At 43.9% G+C, this 22,943-nt stretch overlaps 1 protein-coding gene across 1 annotated transcript in view; it reads right to left on the bottom strand.

Moving 5' to 3' along the window:
- Window positions 1–22,943, bottom strand: part of LOC137324570 (echinoderm microtubule-associated protein-like 6) — a 436,862-nt gene that overhangs the window by 96,517 nt on the left and 317,402 nt on the right. Inside the window, exons 29-31 of the mRNA XM_067989009.1 lie at window positions 21,161–21,287; window positions 9,289–9,303; window positions 6,787–6,795 (exon numbers count right to left, since the gene is read on the bottom strand). Of these exons, the coding sequence (XP_067845110.1) occupies window positions 6,787–6,795; window positions 9,289–9,303; window positions 21,161–21,287 (151 nt within the window). The remainder of the gene's footprint in view (window positions 1–6,786; window positions 6,796–9,288; window positions 9,304–21,160; window positions 21,288–22,943) is intronic.

Raw genomic sequence — 22,943 nt, 5'->3', positions numbered from 1 at the left:
GCACAACCTTTGCTGCAGCTACTGCCAGCGCCTTGCCGTTTGCATTGGTTGGCTGCTCCTCTTCCCTACCTGTCTCTCCAGCAGTCCTTAAAGGAGGCCAACTGGAAGGGGTGAATGGGTCACACCCTGACAGGTCAAATCCTCATCCATCTCTTGTCCCGCTACACCTCAGCTGCCGGCTGCCCTTTGTGGACAATCAGGCATTTGTGGACAAAATGGATACCACTAAAGGATGTGAAGCCTGCCATCAAGGTGCTCTGAAGGTAATCACATAGCCTTTTGAGACGAGAAGTGAGAACTTCCTGTAATTGGAAACCAAGGTTGAAAAGTGGCAGAGACAGTTTTGACAGCAAAACTGCATCACTGCTTGGACCCTCTGTTGTCGGGGCCCCCTCTGCAGGTTGCTGTGGAGGTACTTCTCTTGATGGTGCTCTGCAGGTTCACAAAGCCCTCTTGCATGTTCTGTCCTATTCCAAGCAGGGAGCTCTTACGATTCTCAAAGGATTGCATGAACAACTTCTGCTGATTAATGATTTCAGCTCAGTATGCAATCCTGGTAAGATACAAATCCATGGATCCCACAGTAGCTGCTCTTCTGGCCATAGCTCTCTGTTCCTCTGCTTGCTGCTCATCTGCTGCATTTGCACCACATTTGTTCTTGGTGCTTCATAAGATGCTCCCTCCTGACTCCCTATATCTGATTCCCCCAAAGAGAATGTTTCTGCGCTGATGCTTGTAGGGTCTGGAGTGCTTGATGGATGTTCATGTAATGGGGCTGCTTCCTGCTGCTCCCTTGCGGCAGGTTCTAGCATCCTCATTTTGGACGATCCTTACACAAAGAAAAGGGAATACGTGTTAGCAAAAGCTATGCGACCAACCGTGCAGCAGCGAGGCCAGTATGGTTCCATGAAGCAGAGGGGCAAATGTGACAAGCCGTTAGCCAATGAGTGTAAAGTGCTAACAAGAAGAAGTAACTGGAGTGGATCTTTACCTTGTTGGGCTGATACAAAGCACCATGCTATCCCTCACACACTCACTCAATTGCCTCTATGACAATTATTTGGAGGGCCTGCTCCTCATGTAAGTTGAGGGGTGTAAGTTAGGTGGTCTACCCCAGTTTGGGTTCCCTTGCGATGGTTATAGGCAGCCTTCTCCTACAAAACCGGAGCTAACAGATGATTTCAGCATTAGAATGGAACACTAGGTGCAGCCTACATTACACCTGGTGTGAAAGTATGGGAAAATGGATTTTAAATAAGTGAAAAAACATGCCTTACTTATGTGGGTGAAAGGAAGCCATGACCTTCATCTGGCATCAAGTTGGAGTTGCAGCTTTGCTGACATGGTCGTGAGGAGGTGTAAGATGTGAGGGTTGTGGCAAGTGCTTTACAGGCTGCATTGCTGATGTGGCAACATGCTGTGGGCTGAGTAATTGGTGCAAGCTTAGTATTCCTTTCATATCAGTGGATATCATTTATTGAAGTTTACCTTGGCAGTCTTCCTCATTCCTGAGAACATTTTGAACATTTGGTCCCACACCTATGGACACGGGAGACCAAATTGACATTGTTTGCCACTTCCTGCCATACTTGCTACACATTGGCTCTATTAGGAGGATTTCCCTTAGCCCCAAAAATGACAACTTTCTTCAGCATCACCTCCAAGAACTCTTCAGTGAAGAGATGGTTCTCGCAGGGCAACCTTCTTTCAACAACAGTCAGCCTCCACCTAAACAGGCTCCTCAACTCTTTAAATGCAGTAAACCTTTAATAGCTACTGCACTTAAGGGTGCTTAGTGAACTTAAGCAAATGACCTGACTCGGTGGATTTCTTGACAGCAATTTTTGCTGGCCACACCTTATTCTACTTCAGTGCAAATATTTGTGCCAATCAGAAAATCTGGCTCTACATTTGCATGTATTTTGACATAAAAGGGGAGATTTTTAACTTCTGTGCTACAAACACGTGCCAGTGCCGGAGCAGCAGGAAGCCAATACTACTGGAAAGCCTCATTACACCTTTAAAACAGATGCTAACGAACGCTCCATCACTATGTTCCTGTAAAAAGAGGTGCACTTCCAGGAGAAAGGTGCGTGTCACTGGTTTTGTGAGTAATTGTGAACTTGTTGTTTTGCCTTTTTGGATTGCCTTTGTTTCATTTATTTGGGAGAATTTTTTCCCATTTTAGTTTAATTTTGCCTACTGCTTTTCTAAAAAAACAGTTTTCACTCACCCATCATTCAAAGGAGTTTCACTATAGTTTACAAACAGCTTAACTAAAATGCGGAAAAATTCTCCTAAATAAATGAAACAAAGGCAAACCAAAAAGGCAAAACAACACTCACAAAACCAGTTGGCATGCACCTTTAGTCACTTGCTGGTAGACTAGACATTACTTTTTGAATTCCTCTTGTTCTCAATGAGCGTGACAATAAAGAGTACCAAAGGAATGATCAGAGTGAGATCTGCTTCTAGCTGAGGTGGGTTGCACAGGACCGTTGTTACCTAGACCCTACTGGGGCATGTCAGGGGAGATGTACTTTTGGTCCCTGCAATTGACTAGAGGGGATGGGGTTTTCTCCAGATTGGGATTATGTCCTCCAGATACATTGTACAAGCAGGAAAGTAGTCTTAAGTTACTGGAGGTTGAATGAGCAGACATACACAATTTGCACACCAACCTGGATGTCAGTCAGTGAAATGTGCATCATGCAGCTAGGTTGTTTTACAATAACTTGAAGTGTTAAGGCCTTGCAAGATGTGAGTGTAGCACATTTTCATTTGTACGTTGCATCTTGAAGATGTGACCTACTGAGATACAATTAAAGAGCTGTAAGGTTTAGAATCATAGAATCACAGAAAGTTACGGCACAGAATAAGGCCATTCAACCCATCGTGTCTGTGCTGGCCGAAAAAGAGTATCCAGCTTAATCCCACTTTCCAGCACTTGGTTCATAGCCCTGTAGGTTACGGGACTTCAAGTGCACATCCAAGTACTTTTTAAAGGAGTTGAGGGTTTCTGCCTCTACCACCCTTCCAGACCCCCCACCTTTTTGAATTCCTCTTGTTCTCAGTGGGCTAGACAATAAAGAGTACCAAAGGAATGATCAGAGTGAGGTCTGCTTCTAGACGAGATGGGATGCACAGGACCGTGGGTGAAAAAATTTCTCCTCGGCCCCCGTCTAACCCTTCTACCAATTACTTTAAATATATGACCCCTCTGCTAAGGGAAATAGGTCCTCTCTATCCATTCTATCTAGTCCCATCATAATTTTATATACCTCAATTAAATCTCCCTTCAGCCTCCTATGTTCCAAAGAAAACAACCCCAGCCTATCCAATCTTGTCTCATAGCTAAAATTCTCCAGCCCTGGCAACATCCTCGTAAATCTCCTCAGCACCCTCTCTAGTGCAATCACATCGTTCCTGTAATGCGATGACCAGAACTGTACACAGTACTCAAGCTGTGGCCTAACCAATGTTTTATACAGTTCTAGCATAACCTCCCTGCTCTTATATTCTATATCTCGGCTAATAAAGGTAAGTTTTCCGTATGCCTTTTTAACCACCTTATCTACCTGTCTTGCTACCTTCAGGGATCTGTGGACATGCACTCCAAGGCCCCTCATTTCCTCTACACCTCTCAGTATCCTCCCATTTATTGTGTACTCCCTTGCCTTGTTTGCCCTCCCCAAATGCATTTCCTCACACTTCTCTGGATTGAATTCTATTTGCCACTTTTCTGCCCACCTGACCAGTTCATTGATACCTTTCTGCAGTCTACAGCTTTCCTCCTCACTATCAACCACACGGCCAATTTTTGAATCTTCTGCAAACTTCTTGATCAAACCCCACACATTCAAGTCCAAATCATTAATATATACCACAAAAAGCAAGGGACCTAGTACTGAGCCTTGCGGGACCCCACTGGAAACAGCCTTCCAGTCACAAAAACGCCCATCAACCATTACCCTTTGTTTCCTGCTACTGAGCCAATTTTGGATCCAACTAGTCACTTTCTCTTGGATCCGATGGGCTGTTACTTTTTTGACCAGTCTGCCATGTGGGACCTTGTCAAAAGCCTTGCTAAAATCCACGTACACTACATCAAATGCGAAACCCTCATCGACCCTCCTTGTTACCTGCTCAAAAAATTCAATCAATCGACCTGCCCTTAATAAATCCATGCTGACTGTCCTTGATTAATCCATGCCTTTCTAAATGACGATTTATGCTGTCCCTCAGAATCGATTCCAATAATTTGCCCATCACTGAGGTTAGACTGACTGGCCTATAATTACTCACTCTATCTCTTTCTCACTTTTTAAACAACGGTACAACGTTAGCAGTCCTCCATTCCTCTGGCACCACGCCTGTAGCCAGGGAGGATTGGAAAATGATGGTCAGAACCTCCGCTATTTCCTCCCTTGCTTCTCTTAGCAGCCTGGGATACATTTCATCCGGGCCTGGAGATTTATCTACTTTCAAAGATGCTAAACCCCTTAATATTTCCTCTCTCACTATCTTTATCCCATCCAATATTTCACATTCCTCCTCCTTAACTACAATCTCTGCATCATCCCCCTCTTTTGTGAAGACAGACGCAAAGTATTCATTAAGAACCATACCCACATCTTCCGCCTCCACACATAGGTTACCTTTTTGGTCTCTAATAGGCCCTACTCTTTCCTTGTTCTTTATGTATTTATAAAACATTTTTGTGTTTTCCTTAATTTTACTCGCCAGTACTTTTTCATGCCCTCTCTTTGCTTTCCTAATTTCCTTTTTAATTTCACCCCTGCACTTTTTATACTCCTCTAGGCTTTCTGCAGTATTGAGCTCTTGGTGTCTGACATTAGCTTCCCTTTTTTGCCTTATCTTACCCTGTACGCTCCTTGTCATCCAGGAAGCTCTAGATTTGGCAGTCCCGCCCTTTTTCTTTGTGGGAACATGTTTACTCTGAACCCCTTGAATCTCCCCCTTGAATGCCTCCCACTGCTCTGACACTGATTTACCTTCAAGTAGCTGTATCCAGTCCACTTTTGCTAACTCACTTCTCAGCTTAGTAAAATTGGCCTTTCCCCAATTTAGAACTTTTATTCCTGTTCTATCTCTGTCCTTTTCCGTAACTATGCTAAATCTAACTGAATTATGATAACTACCACCAAAATGCTCTCTCACTGATACTCCTTCCACTTGCCCAGCTTCATTCCCTAAAACTAAATCCAGAATTGCCCCCCACCTCCAGTTGGGCTTGCTACATACTGGCTAAAAAAGTTCTCCTGAATCAATTTAAGAATTCTGCACCTTCTATACCTTTTGCACTGATTGTATCCCAGTTAATATTAGGGTAGTTGAAATCCCCTATTATTACTACCCTATTGTTATTGCACTTCTCAGAAATTTGCCTACAATTTGGAAGCACGTGGCATGGATAAGCAGTAAATATGGCACAAGTTGACAGGCAACACCTAGCGGGATACAATCTTGGGCTGTCTAGGAGATACACAGTACCGTTGGGTAGTTTTTCTTTGCCAGATTCCTTTAAATCCTCATTAATCTCTTGCCAACGCCTGCAGATAGTGCACACAGCACTGAACCTGATTGCCACTTGCTGTCCTCTGGAAATGGTGCCTTAAAGTGTCATATTGGGCAACCCTCCTTGCAACCGCCTCATGTATCAGCATGTCGATTTGGCCATACATCAAACAGGGGGTCAGGTGCTGTACCACTTTGTCACTTGCCCTCAGAATCTGCTTTGTGCCTCCACTTTGGGTTTCTTTTCACTTCATTTATACCTGGCACCTCTTCCCATACCCACACCCCCAGCCTCTGCAAAGCCGTACAAATATCTAAAATTCATTTAAGCTTGAGAAAGGCAGAAACAATATTTGCCCCCATATGTAGGCACTTAACTTTAAGTACATACATCCTTTTAATATGGACATGCTGCCCAATTAGGCTTGTTCCCTGCAAACCTCAGGATGCACAGGCAGCTACAAATAATTTTTCAAATGAGTAGACAACTAAAAATTAAGATTAGTCAGTTCACTGTATTGCTACATAGCTTTGCTCCAGCAGTGAGGCTCCACAAAGTAAGTTTGGGCCACTGCTGCCCTTTGATCCACCCCCCACTCCTGAACCCCTTCCCATAACTTACCTGACTGTTGACCTGGTGACCTTTAGGCCGCACAATCTTTGTAGGACCAAAGTCAGCAAGCTGCCTCGGGACACCTGTTTCGGACAAGCAGTTGGTTGATGGGATGTTAATGAGGTCTGGCCATTAAAAAGGACCAGGCCTTCCCCTGCAGCTCCCAAGTGGGCATCCCGTCGTCTTCCTGCCCGGGAGTTAAAATTCCCTCTAAAATCTTCTAAACGCCCCCTACATGCATCTATAATACCAATCCTAAATTTGTGTCCACTTGTTACTGATTCACTGATCAGTGGAAGTAATCTTTCCGTATATTTACCCTTTCAAATTTTGAGCACTTCTGTTAGTTCCTTACTTAACCTTGTCTGCTCCAATAAATACAGCCCCAGTTTTTCAAGGTTCTCATCAATCATAACTAAAAAAATGCTAATAAATAAAACAAGGCAGTGGCTTTTCACTTCATTCTATGTTTCTACCAATCCAATCTTTCATACTTATCCAAGGAGTAATGTGAACAATGAAAGGCTACTGAGTTCTTTTTAAATGAAAATTCAACTGACATATTAGTTCAGTCTTACACAACAAATACAAGAAATAAACTATTGAAAACTGCCACAAAATAATTAGTGAGTTACCTGGATCCCCTTGTCAGCAGCAAATAAAGCCAAGTGAAAAAAATTAGTATAATTAGGAAAACTGTGTAAAATAACTAAACTCATGCACAAGCACTTTCATCAGTTTCAGTAGACATTCCTGCTTGGCACAAACCATGCTTCTCAATCATGCCATCAAATAAAACCAAAAATCAGAGTGCACCAGTCTACAAATTCAGAAAACTCATACCCTGGCATCACTGGGAAAATTCTGTACTAAGCTCCTATAGAATAGGAAGGAAAAAAAGAGAAGGAAGCTTTATCAATGCTTCCCAGGTATATCACATTTAGTTCACCCTCTATAATAGGTACTCAATAATACTTACTTGCATTTTATGTAATGAACAAAATTGAACACTACTAAATCTTTAAATAACATTCTATTTAAAAACGTTCAAGAAAATAACAACTGGCAGCTCCTGTTCTGATGAGTACTTTTAATGAAAGTAGCTATTTCTTAGGTGTAGTTACCTGCTTCAACATTACTTAAGTTGAGGAATTCTTCATAGTTTCATATTTCATCTTTCAACCCATGAAAGGACGTTTGGCTATCTTACAAGAATTTTTATAGAGGAACTTTTGGATAGATTACCAATATATCATAAAGTCCATATTTGTAGTTTAATTTTTAAATATTGGCAGATTAGAAATTTATTGGAAGTTACTAGGGCTGTAACCAAATAGTTGAACACTTGATGAGTAAAAGGGGACTATTACTCTAGGGAGAATTAATTTCAATATAAAGTGCTCCACTCCAAGAGAATGTTAAAAAATGTTTAAATGTCTTTTCTCTGAGATAAGCTGGTTTTTGATAGCCCCAAATAGGAATATCTGTTTGGAATATCAGATAGGAGACATGTTAACCAATTCTTCTGATGATCACTTTATCTGGATGGAAGCACTTTACATCAAAAGTTATCTTCCTCAGAATGACATCCAGTGGGAGAACAGCAATGGAACTTGACTGAGTTTTAGTCGATTATTAATAGGTGCATGACATGATGATGTTTATAATGTTTAAAAATTTTGAATATATGCCTAATGATACTGTCTGCATGCCATTTACACAGCATGTTGAATATGTTTTAGTACAAGTTCATGCAAAAAAACTTCCTTTATCTGTACACTTGGAGTGAACTTTTTTCACATGCCAATAATATCCAGCTCCATCTCTTCATAACTTCTCTTGACCCCTCAATTTCCTTTGTGTTGTCAGACTGCTTATCCGACATCAAATCTTACACGAATAACAACTTCCTCCAGCTCAATATTAGGAAGACTGAACTATCATTTTCAGCTCCCATTGCAAATCTGCTTCCTTGCCATTGATGCCACTCCCATTCCCAGCCACTCTCTCAGGATGAACCAGACTGTTAGTAACCTTGGTGTCTTTTTCACTCTGAGTTGAATTTTAAACCTCACATCCTATTTATCAAAAAGACCACTTACTTCCAACTCTGAAACATTGCTCACCTCTGCCCCAACCTCAGCTCCTCTGCTGCTGAAATCCTTTTACATGCCTTCATCACTGTAAGATTCAATTACTCTAATGTGCTTTGTGCTGGTTTCCACCTGTACTCTCATAAGCCCCGAGTTGCTTAAACTCTGCTGCATGTTTCCCATTCCACACACCCATTACCTCCGTCCTCTCTGACCTATACTGGCTCTCCATCCTTCAACGCATTAATTTCAAAATCCTTGTTTATACATCTCATCATGTCCATGTCCAAGAGTACTTCTGTGATCTCGACCAACCCTACATCCCATCCTGATCTTGCCGTTCCTCTAACTCTGGCCTTGTGTATACCCTTCCCTCTTTGCCCACTTTTGGTGGCAGAGCTTTCAGTTGTTTCAGTTCTACTCTTTGGAACTCCCTCTCCAAATCTCTCTCCACCTGGCCACCTTTAAAAGGCTCAAGACCTATCTCTTTCAGTCACCTAACCTAATATTTCCTTTCCTGACTCAGCATCTGTTTCCCTTACTCCTAATTGTGATGTGCCTTAGGACATTTCTTTATATAAAAAGGCACTATATCAATGTAAATTGTTGCTTATCAAGTCCATTGTTTTAATGGGCTCAAGGGGCTAATTACCTATTCTAATTTAGAGGGAAGAGTGGTTTTGATAAATTACTATTTGTATCAGCCCTTGTATTTATTTATTTAGGCCCTAGTATTTATTACGTGATTAGCAGTCTAAAAGATAAATTGCACAAAGTAAAGCATTCTGTATTACTTAAATTTTCCAATTGGCAATGCAAAGCACAACCTACTTTTGAACGGAAATAGGACATGCGCTGTACACCATGGTTGAATTAACTATATGTTATACACTAACCTGAGAAGTCATTAAAAGCTCAACGGTACCTAATACTTAATTTCAAACATGTTGACACCAAGATGCACACCATCAAACACCTTTTGTGTTACATAGTGAAGCTTTTTATAACTTCATTATATTTTATGAATGTATACATAATACTCACTTGACAATTCCCTGCCTCCAAAGGAAAGCAAGTTAAAACATAATACAATGTTAAGCGTTTCTTACCAACTGATCAAAATTTTAAAATAATTGTGAAGTGACTGAGATTATCAGCAAGTTTGCTGTTTTCAGGTAGTAAATTCACAATCTGATCATATTATAAACACATAAGGAAGAAACTTTGCATCATCATATTTACTTTATTCATCCTTATATACCCTTATTCAGTCAAGTAGGCAAGGCAGCTTGGGTCTAGTGTTAGTTGGCACTGGTAGGACTCAAACCTGCAGTTGCAGGAGTCAGATACCAACATTTTAATCAATGTGCTTCTAGGCCACTTTACAAGATAATTTACTGGCATTGTTAATATATTGAATGTGTTTGTAAGTATTAAAATTTCATATTGATGTAGCTTGATACTTGAAATTCTTTTGATTTTTGTGAATAAAATGGTGGATTCTTGATACTTACTGATGAAATATGGCTTATACTAGATCAGTACAGAAGAACAAATTTATCTGGGTCTTCTACATGGATATAAATCCATCTCTCTTATTGAGTACTGTTTTTATATTATAAATGCTGGTTACATTCTACTGTCACAGGGCTATATTCAGGCAGTATACTAACTGTAAAATATTATTAATGCAAAATGAGGCCAGCAGACTAATTTAGATGTTGATCGAAGAGCAGCTGAAGAGGCAGTGTATAGCTAATCCAATTGTAGAAAACTATGAATTTTACTAATACCCAGTATTTTATAGCATGCAGTAGTTAACCGCTGCAGTACTTTTACATGCTACTATACAATATATACCATTCAAAACATCAGCAAAACTGTCAGATCAAAAGGGAAGATAGATTTGCTTTGAGGGATGGTCTTTGAATAGAATTCAAATGTTTTAAAATGCAACAAACTGAAAAATATTCAATTGTCTACTTTTATCACATCACAGAACAAGAGTGGTTTTAGTAACTGATCTTAAAACTTTTAAATTAAAAATACTGTCAAATCATTTAGGCAGTAAAAAAAGATTACCCTCTAATTACCATGGACAAAATTATTCTAAGACTACTTAAATCTATTTAATTGGAAAACATTTAAGACCACTTTTATCCAATGTTTAGGAATGATAAAATACTTACAAGTAAGGCTCTTAACTCTTTCCCAAATAATAGATAAAAAGTATATGACATTTCCTTATGTAGTATTCTTTTTATGCAATTAATTTTGTATTTTTCAAATTTCTCCCCTTATCTCCTGCAAGTGCCAATTCATGCAGGGCTATGGTTTCACATGCATGATCTAGTACCTTGCCCAAGACACATTTGTCGTGTATAATCTAAAAATGTGAGTGATGGCAGATTATTCAACTGTGAGGGCATCACAGCCAAGGGTTCACCTGATGCTCACACAGGCACACTTTCCAGTAGAAATCGCTGGCTAGCAATTACTAGCAGGAAACCAGAATGATTTTTCCATCCCTAACCTAGGAACAATAGGGCCAATTGTAACCCTTGCACCATCACCCCAGTTGAAATCAGCCAACATAGCGCTTAGAGGTTTTTCTATCCCGAAAGTACAAATATTTAGAAATGTCTTTTTCTGTAAATTTTTAAACATGCTTACTGCCCATAAAAATATAAGTAGGCCATCCATTCTATAGAAACATAGAAAATCTCAAGAGACCATGGCCCCGATATTTACGGGGAGGCGGGCAGGGAACAGGGGGTGCGCATATGTGGCCAGGAAACCCGGAAATGCCGGGAAGGCGGAGGTCCTGCCAAATTTAGCGGCAAGACCTCATTAGCATTTTTTTACTCTGTTTCCTGCCCGGCTGCCGCCAGATTGAGAGGCTGGCTGGCTGCTGGGCAGGAAAACCAGCAGTAGAAGGCTGCAACTGGGGACGGTCCCCCGCAATCGGAGAAGATCGGGGCATGGTGGGGGGGCTTGGAGCGCAACAGCGAGGAGGGAGAGAGGCAGATCGTGGGGAGGGAGGCAGATCGTGGAGGGGGTCTGAAGATTGCGGGGAGGGAGAGATTGCGGGGGGGGGTCTGAAGATCGCTGGTGGGGGGGTCGGCCAATCGAGGGGAGGGAGGCAGATCGCAGCAGAAGATTTGCTTGAGGGGCTAGGGAGAAGCACTCCTGCTCCTCCTGGCCCACAAGCAGCGCTGGAAAAGCTGCTGGATCTGGCAGCTCCCGCCTCCCTTTAGCTGCCGGGTTTCCCGAGCCATGGGAAACCCGGCCTGCAGCGTTAAATTCAAATGGCTCCCAAAATCTGAGGAATGGAGCCTCATTTAAATATTAAAATTACAGACCCGGTACGTACCAGAGTGGGTTACTCGGAAGCCCCCAAATCCACTGCGGTTAAGCTGGAAGTAGACACGTTTGTGGCGGGATGGGGTTGGGTTTCACATTTTTACCAATTTAACCCCCCCAACCCTCTCCGGCCCGTTGTAGAGAGGGTTAAAACTCTCCCCCCCCCCCCCCATATGTCCATCTAGTTTGTCTTCCTGCTGTTCTAGTTTTCCAGTTATATGTTACTCTTCAAGACCCTTGTCCAGTTTTGGCTACTTGCTCCTACCTCCCTCGTTAAGCTATATCGATAACCAACTGCCCTCAATAATGTTTTGCCTGAGTGTTTTGTTCATGTCCCCTTGTTATACTGTCTTGTACCAATTCTAATAGCTCTGATTGATTCTCTACATCTCAATGCCGTATTAATTTGAAACCCTCAATCATATCCCCCCTCACTCTTTTCCTCTCCAATGAGAAGAAACCCCGTTCTTTGAGCCTTACATGTTTTTGTTACAAATTTGGGTCTGCCATAGGTTCCTTCTCAGATTCAGGGGCATCAATCGCTCCCTTATTTTTGTGGGAGTGCCCTATTATCTGCTTGTATGCTAGCGTGACGTGGGGATTTAATAATAATACCCCTCTGTGACCTGAACCGTATATTCGTGTCTTTCGCACATATACTTCTTCAATCTGAAAGCGGACCAAGGAAACACTTAGTGAGGTGAGGTTTGATACAAATCGTTAAGCTGCTTTATTTTGAAGCGAGTGAACGTATTGAGCAACAGTTATGATGAGATTCACATATTTCAATTAGTACAACTTATCTTTGCATAATAATTGAAAATGAAGAACACACAGCAACTTTCTTGCTCAGGCCAGAGTTAAAATTGCAGTCGGGGCCAGATGACGTCATTGGACCCCGATCTGATATATAAAGGACCCCGCCAGTTTCTTTGGCAGGTGTCTTTGCAGAAGAAGAGCAGTTTAAAATCAGAATTGGCACGAAGAAGGAGATTGGTGGGTAAGTCAGCAAGGGCATTTTAACTGCCCACTCGCCCGGTTTCCGTTTGGTGGGGAGGATCAAAATCCGAACATTTTGGGGCTCTTACCATTATGGCCTGGTAGGGATCTTGTTTTAACTTATGTTATGATATTATTATAAAAGTTAGAATCAGCTTGCAAAGGGTTAATTCCCAGACATACACAAGCCATTTAGAATGTTGATTAGGATAGTTAATGATTGGGAATACCAGACTGGCCAGACAGTTTACTTTTGCATGTTACATTAGGCTTCAGACCACGAGGGTCATTAAGATCTGGTCCTAGGTCTTTCCTGACAATATGATAGAATGGGTTTTCATTCGTTGTGACCAGTAGGGGCATGGCTGAACAAGGCATAGAGGTGCTGTAAGCCTCCACATTAAAGGGGTGGCACTTCATTCAAAGTGGTAGCTTTGATTGTCAATTCAGCAGGCCAACATTTGACACACAGTGTTGAGGGAGGGGGGTCAGAGGACTATCTTTGTTTCATTCTCTGTTGGAGGGTGAGTAAGGGTCAGTCTGTGAGTGGAAGTAGGACTGGTTAGCTTAGGGACAACTAGCTTGTAAGTGAGTTCGGCTTAGAATAGAGGCAAAGTTACATATTTTTATTATTTTGAAATGGTATGAGAAGCGATAAAAAAATAGATCTATCTCAGTGTGAAACTGTAATCTGTTCATGTATTCTATGTAAAATAAACCAATTTGTTGGTTTACAATTGACCTCATCTCACTAGAGTCTTTTCAGTCTGTCTTCCGTAAAGACAGGAGAACACGAGGTAGTAGGTGCGAGATCACAGTATCTAGTGTACATATTAATGGGTCTCTGTTAAGATCCCTGGGTCCTGCTACCATTTAACCAGAAATTGAAAGTAAAAGTATACCTCAGATTTTGGAGGTGCAAGGTCTGCTTATGGAATTGACCAGTGACACTGAACATAAGAGAATATCTAGTGTAGACCCATAAAATTTGTAACACTGACTAACCATTGAATATTTTCTCAGAAGCACCCCAATTACACAGTATGTAATTCTTTCAGGAGCATTGCAAGAAAGAAGGCATACCAAGGTGATCAACAGCCAGTCTGCCCTGATTGGTCGTAACCACCTGGATGTCTTCAAGCATTTCTGTGGGCCCTGACTTGGGGATCTGTCTTCTCAGGGTCTGGGTCAGCAGAAAAGCAGATGCAGAGTTGTGTCAACTGCTCCAATTAGCATAGGACTGGCACATGCAGGGTCAGTAATCGTCAGTTGTGGCCTAAAGCTTTACTGCACTTCATCGTAAGCAAGATAGAATGCTAACTTCTGGGAAGTATTGTAGATTGGCATGGAGGACCACCATCCCCAAAACCATGTCATGCAACAACACCTCGACATCAGCAGCAAACTGAGAATTAAGCGCTGGGTTGCTCCGTCACTTGTCTGCAAAATGATGCCTGCTCCTAGAGTTCCCTTGCCCTTAATTTTTGTCTTTTTCTTACTCCCTACCCATTGCCAAAGGCTGCTAATTTCAACGATTGACATTTTTCTGAGGCTCTTCAAAGACTGAATTTTTGTTTACCTATTGTGACACTCATCTTTAATTATCCCCTTTAAGTTTGGCCTACACATAAATATCCTCTCCTACCACTACTTTGCTCTTTAGATTCATCCAAACTTATAGCTAGAATTATTCTAATGAGTTGACATGGGAAAATTAGGTGAAAACAACCCACTTCCATTTCAGTTTGTTTAAAACCCACCAATAGCCATTCTGGTATAAATTATGCCAGAAGACACTGCCTTGAATAGGAGATTTCCTATCTTTGAAAAATTCAGGCAAATCAGGCACCTGCTGGATAAACAGTTCTCTGTTGAAATCACCATGGCTACTGGGCCCAGAGGGGGTTAAATTGGTTAATCCCCGAAAACGGGCGCTGGGATCGTGGTGCGTGATTAATCCGTGCCCGTTGGTTGCGATGCAGGCAGCAAGTAACATTCATGCTGCCTGATGATTTCAATTATAGCTTTGAGCAGCCAGCGCTACCTGTGCTGTTGATTGGCTGCATGCAACAGCAGGGGGCCCCAATATCGGGAGTGGCCGGCACTACTAAAAGGCAGCCTGCACCTCTTAAAGGGGAGGTGCACTGTGGCTGCAGGAAGTGCTTTGGGGAGAGAATCTGTGGTGGAATATACTGAAGAATGGCAGCGCCTGCGAGAGAGCGTGCACCAAGGTTCTTGGATGGTGCACTAGAGGCCTTGGTGGAAGAGGTGACAGACGGAGGGCCATCCTATATCCGCAGGACGGCAGGAGACCCTCCAGACAAATGTTCCAGACAATGTGGTTGATTCTTAATCGCCCTCTGAAATGGCCTAGCAAGCCACTCAGGTGTACAACCTCACTACAAAAAGTCATAATAAGAATAAAGCCGGACGGACCACCCGGCATCGGACACGACAAAGGCAAACCAAGCCCAGTTGACCCTGCAAAGTCCTCCTCACTAACATCTAGGGACTTGTGCCAAAATTTGGAGAGCAGTGCCACAGACTACTCGAGCAACAGCCTGACATAGCCATACTCACAGAATCGTACCTATCAGCCAACGTCCCAGATTCTTCCATTACCATCCCTTGGTATGTCCTGTCCTACCGACATCAAATCTCATGGCATCAGGTCAAACATGGGCAAGAAAACCTCCTGCTGATTACCACCGACCGCCCTCCCTCAGGTGATGAATCAGTCCTCCTCCATGTTGAGCATCACTTGGAGGAAGCACTGAGGGTCGCAAGGGCACAGAATGTACTCTGGGTGGGGGACTTCAATGTCCATCACCAAGAGCGGCTCGGTAGCACCACTACTGACCGAGGTGGCTGAGACCTGAAGGGCATATCTGCCAGACAGGGGCTGCGGCAGGTGGTGAGCGAACCAACACGAGGGAAAAACCTACTTGATCTCGTCCTTACCAATCTACCTGTTGCAGATACATCTGTCCATGACAGTATTGGTAGGAGCGACCACCGCACAGTCCTTGTGGAGACGAGGTCCCGTCTTCACATTGAGGACACCATCCAACGTGTTGTGTGGCACTACCACCATGCTAAATGGGATAGATTCAGAACAGATCTAGCAGCTCAAAACTGGGCATCCATGAGGTGCTGTGGGCCATCAGCAGCAGCAGAATTGTATTGCAGCACAATCTGTAACCTCATGGCCCGGCATATTCCTCACTCTTCCATTGCCAATAAGCCAGGGGATCAATCCTGGTTCAATGAGGAGTGTAGGAGAGCATGCCAGGAGCAGCACCAGGTGTACCTAAAAATGAGGTGCCAACCTGGTGAAGCTACAACTCAGGACTACATGCATGCAAAACAACAGATGCAACATACTATAGACAGAGCTAAGCGATTCCATAACCAACGGATCAGATCAAAGCTCTGCAGTCATGCCACATCCAGTCGTGAATGATGGTGGACAATTAAACAACTAACGGGAGGAGGAGGCTATGTAAACATCCCCATCCTCAATGGTGGCGGAGTCCAACACCTGAGTGCAAAAGACAAGGCTGAAGCGTTTGCAACCATCTTCAGCCAGAAGTGCCGAGTGGATGATCCATCTCGGCCTCCTCCTGATATCCCCACCATCACAGAAGCCAGTCTTCAGCCAATTCGATTCACTCCACATGATATCAAGAAACGGCTGAGTGCACTGGATACAACAAAGGCTATGGGCCCTGACAACATCCCGGCTGTAGTGCTGAAGACTTGTGCTCCAGAACTAGTCGCACCTCTAGCCAAATTATTCCAGTACAGCTACAACACTGGCATCTACCTGACAATGCGGAAAATTACCCAGGTATGTCTGTCCACAAAAAGCAGGACAAATCCAATTCGGCCAATTACAGCCCCATCAGTAGCATAGTGATGGAAGGTGTCGTCGACAGTGCTATCAAGCGGCACTTTCTTACCAATATTCTGCTCACAGATGCACAGTTTAGGTTCCGCCAGGACCACTCACTCAAGACCTCATTATAGCCTTGCTCCAAACATGGACAAAAGAATTGAATTCCAGAGGTGAGGGGAGAGTGCCTGCCCTTGACATCGAGGCAGCATTTGACCGAGTGTGGCACCAAGGAGCCCTAGTAAAATTGAAGTCAATGGGAATGAGGGGAAAACTCTCCAGTGGCTGGAGTCATACCTAGCACAAAGGAAGATGGCAGTGGTTGTTGGAGGCCAATCATCTCAGCCCCAGGACATTGCTGCAGGAGTTCCTCAGGGCAGTGTCCTAGGCCCAATCATCTGCAGCTGCTTCATCAATGACCTTCCCTCCATCATAAGGTCAGAAATGGGGATTTTCGCTAATGATTGCACAGTGTTCAGATCCATTCGCAACCCCTCAGATAATGAAGCAGTCCATGCCCGCAAATAGCAAGACCTGGACAACATCCAGGCTTGGGCTCATAAGTGGCAAATAACATTTGCGCTAGACAAGTGCCAGGCAATGACCATCTCCAAGGGTGAGTCTAACCACCTCCCCTTGACATTCAACGGCATTACCATCGCCGAATCCCCCACAATTAACACTCTGGGGGTCACCATTGACCAGAAACTTAACTGAACCAGCCACATAAATACTGTGGCTACAAGAGCAGATCGGAGGCTGGGTATTCTGTGGCGAGTGACTCACCTCCTGACTCCCCAAAGCCTTTCCCCCATCTGCAAGGCACAAGTCAGGAGTGTGAAGGAATACTCTCCACTTGCCTGGATGAGTGCAGCTCCAACAACACTCACGAAGCTCAACACCATCCAGGACAAAGCAGCCTGCTGGATTGGCACCCCATCCACCACCCTAAATATTCACTCCCTTCACCACCGGTGCACAGTGGCTGCAGTGTGTACCATCTACAGGATACACTGCGGCAAATCGCCAAGGCTTCTTCGACAGAACCTCTCAAACCCGCGACCTCTACCACCTAGAAGGACAAGGGCAGCAGGCACGTGGTAACAACACTACTTGCACGTTCCCCTCCAAGTCACACACCATCCCGACTTGGAAATATATCGCCGTTCCTTCATCGTCGCTGGGCAAAATCCTGGAACTCCCTGCCTAACAGCACTGTGAGAGAACCTTCACCGCACGGACTGCAGCGGTTCAAGAAGGCGGCTCACCACCACCTTCTCAAGGGCAATTAGGGATGGGCAATAAATGTGGCCTTGCCAGCGACACCCACATCCCTTTAACAAATAAAAAAAAATGCTGAAGAGGCAGTGGTGGACGAGGTCAATGCCAGGAGCGTCCCACCATGCACATGGATACAGTGTAGAAAGAATTTCAATGATTTGACACGAGTGGTCAGGTGAGTGCATTCAAGTTTCAAGTGGCATATCCTACCAACTACACCACGAGCCTCATCCACTGCTCCACGCACTACACCCACCTACCAACTAACTCTTTTAATCACTACTCAACCTTTCAAATCACAATGCTGAATCTCACCCTCACACATTACCAGTCTGGAAAGCTGCACAACCACAACTCACAGGTCACCCACACTGGCAGCAATTCAACCATGACAACCAAACATCTTGCAGGACACGCATTGACACACTTCCCTCTTTCTTACAGGAGAAGGTGGCACTCAACAGCAGGCAGCAGGAAAGAACAAACGGAGGGCAGGTACGCCTACACGTCCTCACCCCTGTGGAGGAGACAGTGCTGTCCATCATTGGACGGGCCGTGGCTGAGGCCATGGCCGCTGGTGGTGCTGAAGGTATCGATGATGAGGGTCTCTGCATACCTAAACCTCCTTCTCACTTTCCATGTCTCCATCATCCCACAGTCTTTTCTGACTCACATGCTGCAGATGATGCAAGCACGTATGTCTTACTTTCTCCTCTCCCCGCACTGCGACTCAACCTGTGTCCCTTTGTCATTTCAGATACCTAAGAACTGGAACCTGCACAGTCAGAGGAGGCAGAGGCAGACGACAATGATGACATACCGTCGCTCAGTCTTACACTCGCAGCCACCAGCTCAGAGACTGATACTGCGCATAGTTTAGAGGCTCGGATAGAGGAGGGATCTGCACATGGTGAGACACCGGGCACAAGTGTGCAGGAGCCAGGGTGGGGTAAACAGATACCACAGATACCACAGGTGCCAGCTTGCCGGAGGGCAAGGTTGTACACCAGTTCTGCTGCAGAGGAATCAGATGATGTCTTTGATGGGTCAAGCTACAGATGAAGGCTGATGGGTGTATACAGCCAAATGCTTGGTGCACTGGGCAGAAAGCCTGCACACAATGTCAAGGGGCATGGAGGAGTCCAGCACCAACTTCGCACTGGGCTTTGGGCAGAGCTTGGAGCCCATCCATTTCCATATGGAACGGGTGCTCACCTTTATCAGCACACCTGTGGAACCCACCATGATGCAGTGTCTGATGACTGATATCACAGCTTCCATTGCAGCCCAAACATCTGCCATACAAGATCTGACTGCAGCTTTGGAAGTTCATACTGCTGCTATCGTGGCTCTGGGTTCCACTGTGGAACGAGCCTTCCAGGGCGTCACAGCAGTCCAGCAATCTCTTCTCCAGCAGATCAGCAGAATTGCTGAAGTGCCATCCTGGGAAAGTGGCAGCGGCACCATGGAAGATGAACCTGCTGTCCTCTCTCAGGATGACAGCATCCCTGCTCCCACCCCTGACACTCCCCCAGTGCCCTTGCTGTTGCCTGTCAGCCAGCCAGGCCGGACTACAGCAGCCCAGGATGAGATCATGCAGTCTGAAGCCGGGTCCTCCCTGACCAGAGCTGCTTGAGGTCATCCTCCTCTGCCATCTGCACACTCCTCAATTGAAGGTCAGCAGCCTTCCACCACCCATACTCCAGCCACTGGGGATGCTCCTCGTAGGAGCACTCGGAAAGGTAAAGGCATATAAATGACAGGCACGAAGGGAATGCACAAGGATGAATAGTATCAGTTTGTTTGAATCATTTGATGTGTAAATCTATAAATGTGGTTATGAATTTGTATTGGTTTTCATTTCCGTGATGAGCTGAGGGAGGAACAATGTGTAATCATAAGGAAGACGATTTGATGGTGATGTGGGAGAGGAAAGGTAAGGAGTGTGGGACTGTTGGTGAACGGGGAGATGTCGTCGAGGTTACTGATATCGCTCATTAATAATCTGATTACGCAGAGCCCTGGCAGACAGGGCCTGTCAATCTTGTTCCCTCCCTGCCTCTTCCTCCTCCTCCATCTCTTCCTCCTTCTCCTCCTCCTCCCTCTTCTGGCAGCTTGTCCTGCTCTGCGTGGCCTCTCTGCATGCTTCCGGTCATGTTCAATTTCCAGAGGAAGCCCTAGCAGACCACCCATGTCTGGAAGCAACTTTGGTCAGCACACTATTTTAAATGCCACTAACAGTACTGCACGACCAGCCAGACCACTCTCTATATAATATTACAACTTTCTCAAAGAATAGGAAACTTCCACAAACGCCCACAATTGTACCAGCAGCCAGAATAAATAATCCAGCCAATAACCTGTAACTGATGCATGCTCTCTTTAAATAGCGCTGGTGGGGGTCCTCCATGCCCTTTAACTCCTGTCCAGCTGTGCGAGGTTAGAACAGTGCGTTGGCTGGAGCCGGAAGTTCGAAGATGCTGCCGGCTGCTTCAAATCAGCGTTGCACATTCATTTACTCATAATCTCCCTACTTTATATGTTTTCAGTGCTCGTTAGGGGTGCAACCAATATGGCATCCTGTGAACGTCACACCAGAAGTGTGCACCTGCAACTCGGATGCCATTTTTGGGGCTTAAGTGCCCACGTAGCACCTACAAAACGGGTGCTATGCAGTCCAATTTAGCCCCCAGATTTTGCAAAATAGTTTTCATGGCGGTCCACACTGGTGGAAGCAATTGAAAAGCTGGAAAAGGCTGACTCTCAGATATTGCTTATGCAATATTTGGCAGAAAGGTGAAGGTTACCTAATCAAGATGGTTGCATATGATGCAAAACTGTTAAAGGGATAGTGTCCACAGGTGTTTTTTTCGCCCCATGGAATTATTTATATGTCGAACAACATACATTAAAAAAAACCCACCCCCTGCAAATCCTACATTTATAAAATTGGAAAGGAAAAGCTGTTAAGACTAACGTGGATTTCATATATTAAGGAATAACGCTAATTATACCTAGTAAGTTTTTATTTTACATAGACTGTGACTTATAATGTTAAATATATATATATATATTATGCAGCAGTCTGTCACAAAAGGAAGAACCTTGTTTAGATACTTAAAGTACCATTGTATCATTAAGGTTTAATACAGTTATTAATTTTATTCTATAATTGTTCAAACTGTTACATTGTGCCGTGAGTTTTCTATGCCAAATATAGATGTACATTTTTAATGAAATTCATCAACCTAACAGGGACAAAAATCATCCAAATTAAAGTGGAACAAAAACTAATGGGAAAGCTCATCAGCTGTAATAATATGTAATCAGCATTGACCACAAAAGTGTATTTTCAAAGCTATTCTATCAATAATGTACCTTTCTTCTGTTGAGACTTCTTTTGGCTGCAGATGTGGCTTTGTGCCCGACATTTCCCTGATACTAACTGCATAGATCTTGGTTGTGTAATCGATGGATTTCTCTCTTGCAACATCACTGTCATACCCTAGAAAAAATATAGAAATAATGTTTTTGTTGCAACAGGATCTGGAAAGTACTTTTTCTTCCTTTTTATGTTTAAATAATATTTTTAAAGATCCAATTTCTGTCGCATTTTAATATAATCAACCATCCAGTGTTATACATTTACTGAAACCATAGTTCTGACTGCAAGTATTGACAAGAAATTTTGACAATGATAATAATAAGGGTAGACTGGAAACCTGGAGTGTTACTCTTGATATTTACTGCGGCCCTGTTGCAGCCTAAATACAACAGTAGCTCGTCTATCACTACAATACAACAAATTTATTGAAATATGACTCACCAAATGTAAAAATATTACACACTTTACTGATACTGAAATACACCGGGCTTCACAAAAATATTTTGCAATACTATTTATCTACCAGTTTACAAAAGATGCAAGTTACTTGCTTAATGTGTAAAAACTAACTTTATTTGTTCTTTCCTCCCTAAAAGTTCTTATTCTTTTTTTATTATTCGTTCATGGGATGTGGGCATCCCTGGCAAGGCCAGCATTTATTGCCCATCCCTAATTGCCCTTGAGAAGGTGGTGGTGAGCCGCCTTCTTGAACTACTGCAGTCTGTGTGGTGAAGGTTCTCCAACAATGCTGTTAGGTAGGGAGTTCCAGGATTTTGACCCATGACGATGAAGGAATGGCGATATATTTCCAAGTCGGGATGGTATGAGACTTGGAGGGGAATGTGCAGGTGGTGTTGTTCCCATGTGTCTGCTGCCCTTGTCCTTCTAGGTGGTAGAGGTCGCTGGTTTGTGAGGTGCTGTCGAAGAAGCCTTCGCGAGTTGCTGCAGTGCATCCTGTAGATGGTACACACTGCAGCCACGGTGCGCCGGTGGTGAAGGAAGTGAATGTTTAGAGTGGTGGATGGGGTGCCAATCAAGCAGGCTGCTTTGTCCTGGATGGTGTCAAGCTTCTTGAGTGTTGTTGGAGCTGCACTCATCCAGGCAAGTGCAGAGTATTCCATCACATTCCTGACTTGTGCCTTGTAGATGGGGAGTCAGGAGGTGAGTCACTCGCTGCTGAATACCCAGCCTCTGACCTGGTCTTGTAGCCACAGTATTTGTGTGGCTGGTCCAGATAAGTTTCTGGTCAATGGTGACCCCTAGAATGTTGATCGTGGGGGATTCGGCGATGGTAATGCCGTTGAATGTCAAGGGGAGGTGGTTAGCCTCTCTTGCTGGAGATGGTCATTGCCTAGCACTTGTCTGGCGCGAATGTCACTTGCCACTTATCAGCCCAAGCCTGGATGTTGTCCAGGTCTTGCTGCATGCGGGCACGGACTGCTTTGTATTCTGAGGGATTGCGAATGAAACTGAACACTGTGCAATCATTAGAGAACATCCCCATTTCTGACCTTAAGATGGAGGGAAGGTCATTGACGAAGCTGCTGAAGATCCAATTATTTGGATTGTATTTTTTTGCTCTATCTTCCAAGGTGGATTTGCTTAAAGTGCAAGTATTTATTTGTTCTTCTCTCCTCGAAACTTTCTTTCTTTTTATGATTTACATCATTACAAAATATATTTTTTTCTCCCACAGCGAATTTATACTTATTGTTGAATTTGCCACTGGTATAGTACTACCCAGGGTAGGATTCCCCTCTGTCGAGTCTGCAGTAA

The sequence above is a fragment of the Heptranchias perlo genome, chromosome 8, assembly GCF_035084215.1.
Source record: "Heptranchias perlo isolate sHepPer1 chromosome 8, sHepPer1.hap1, whole genome shotgun sequence".
In the NCBI taxonomy this organism is placed as follows: domain Eukaryota; kingdom Metazoa; phylum Chordata; class Chondrichthyes; order Hexanchiformes; family Hexanchidae; genus Heptranchias; species Heptranchias perlo.
Note: the sequence above shows the minus strand (reverse complement) of the source record. Positions and strands in the feature narration are given on the sequence as shown.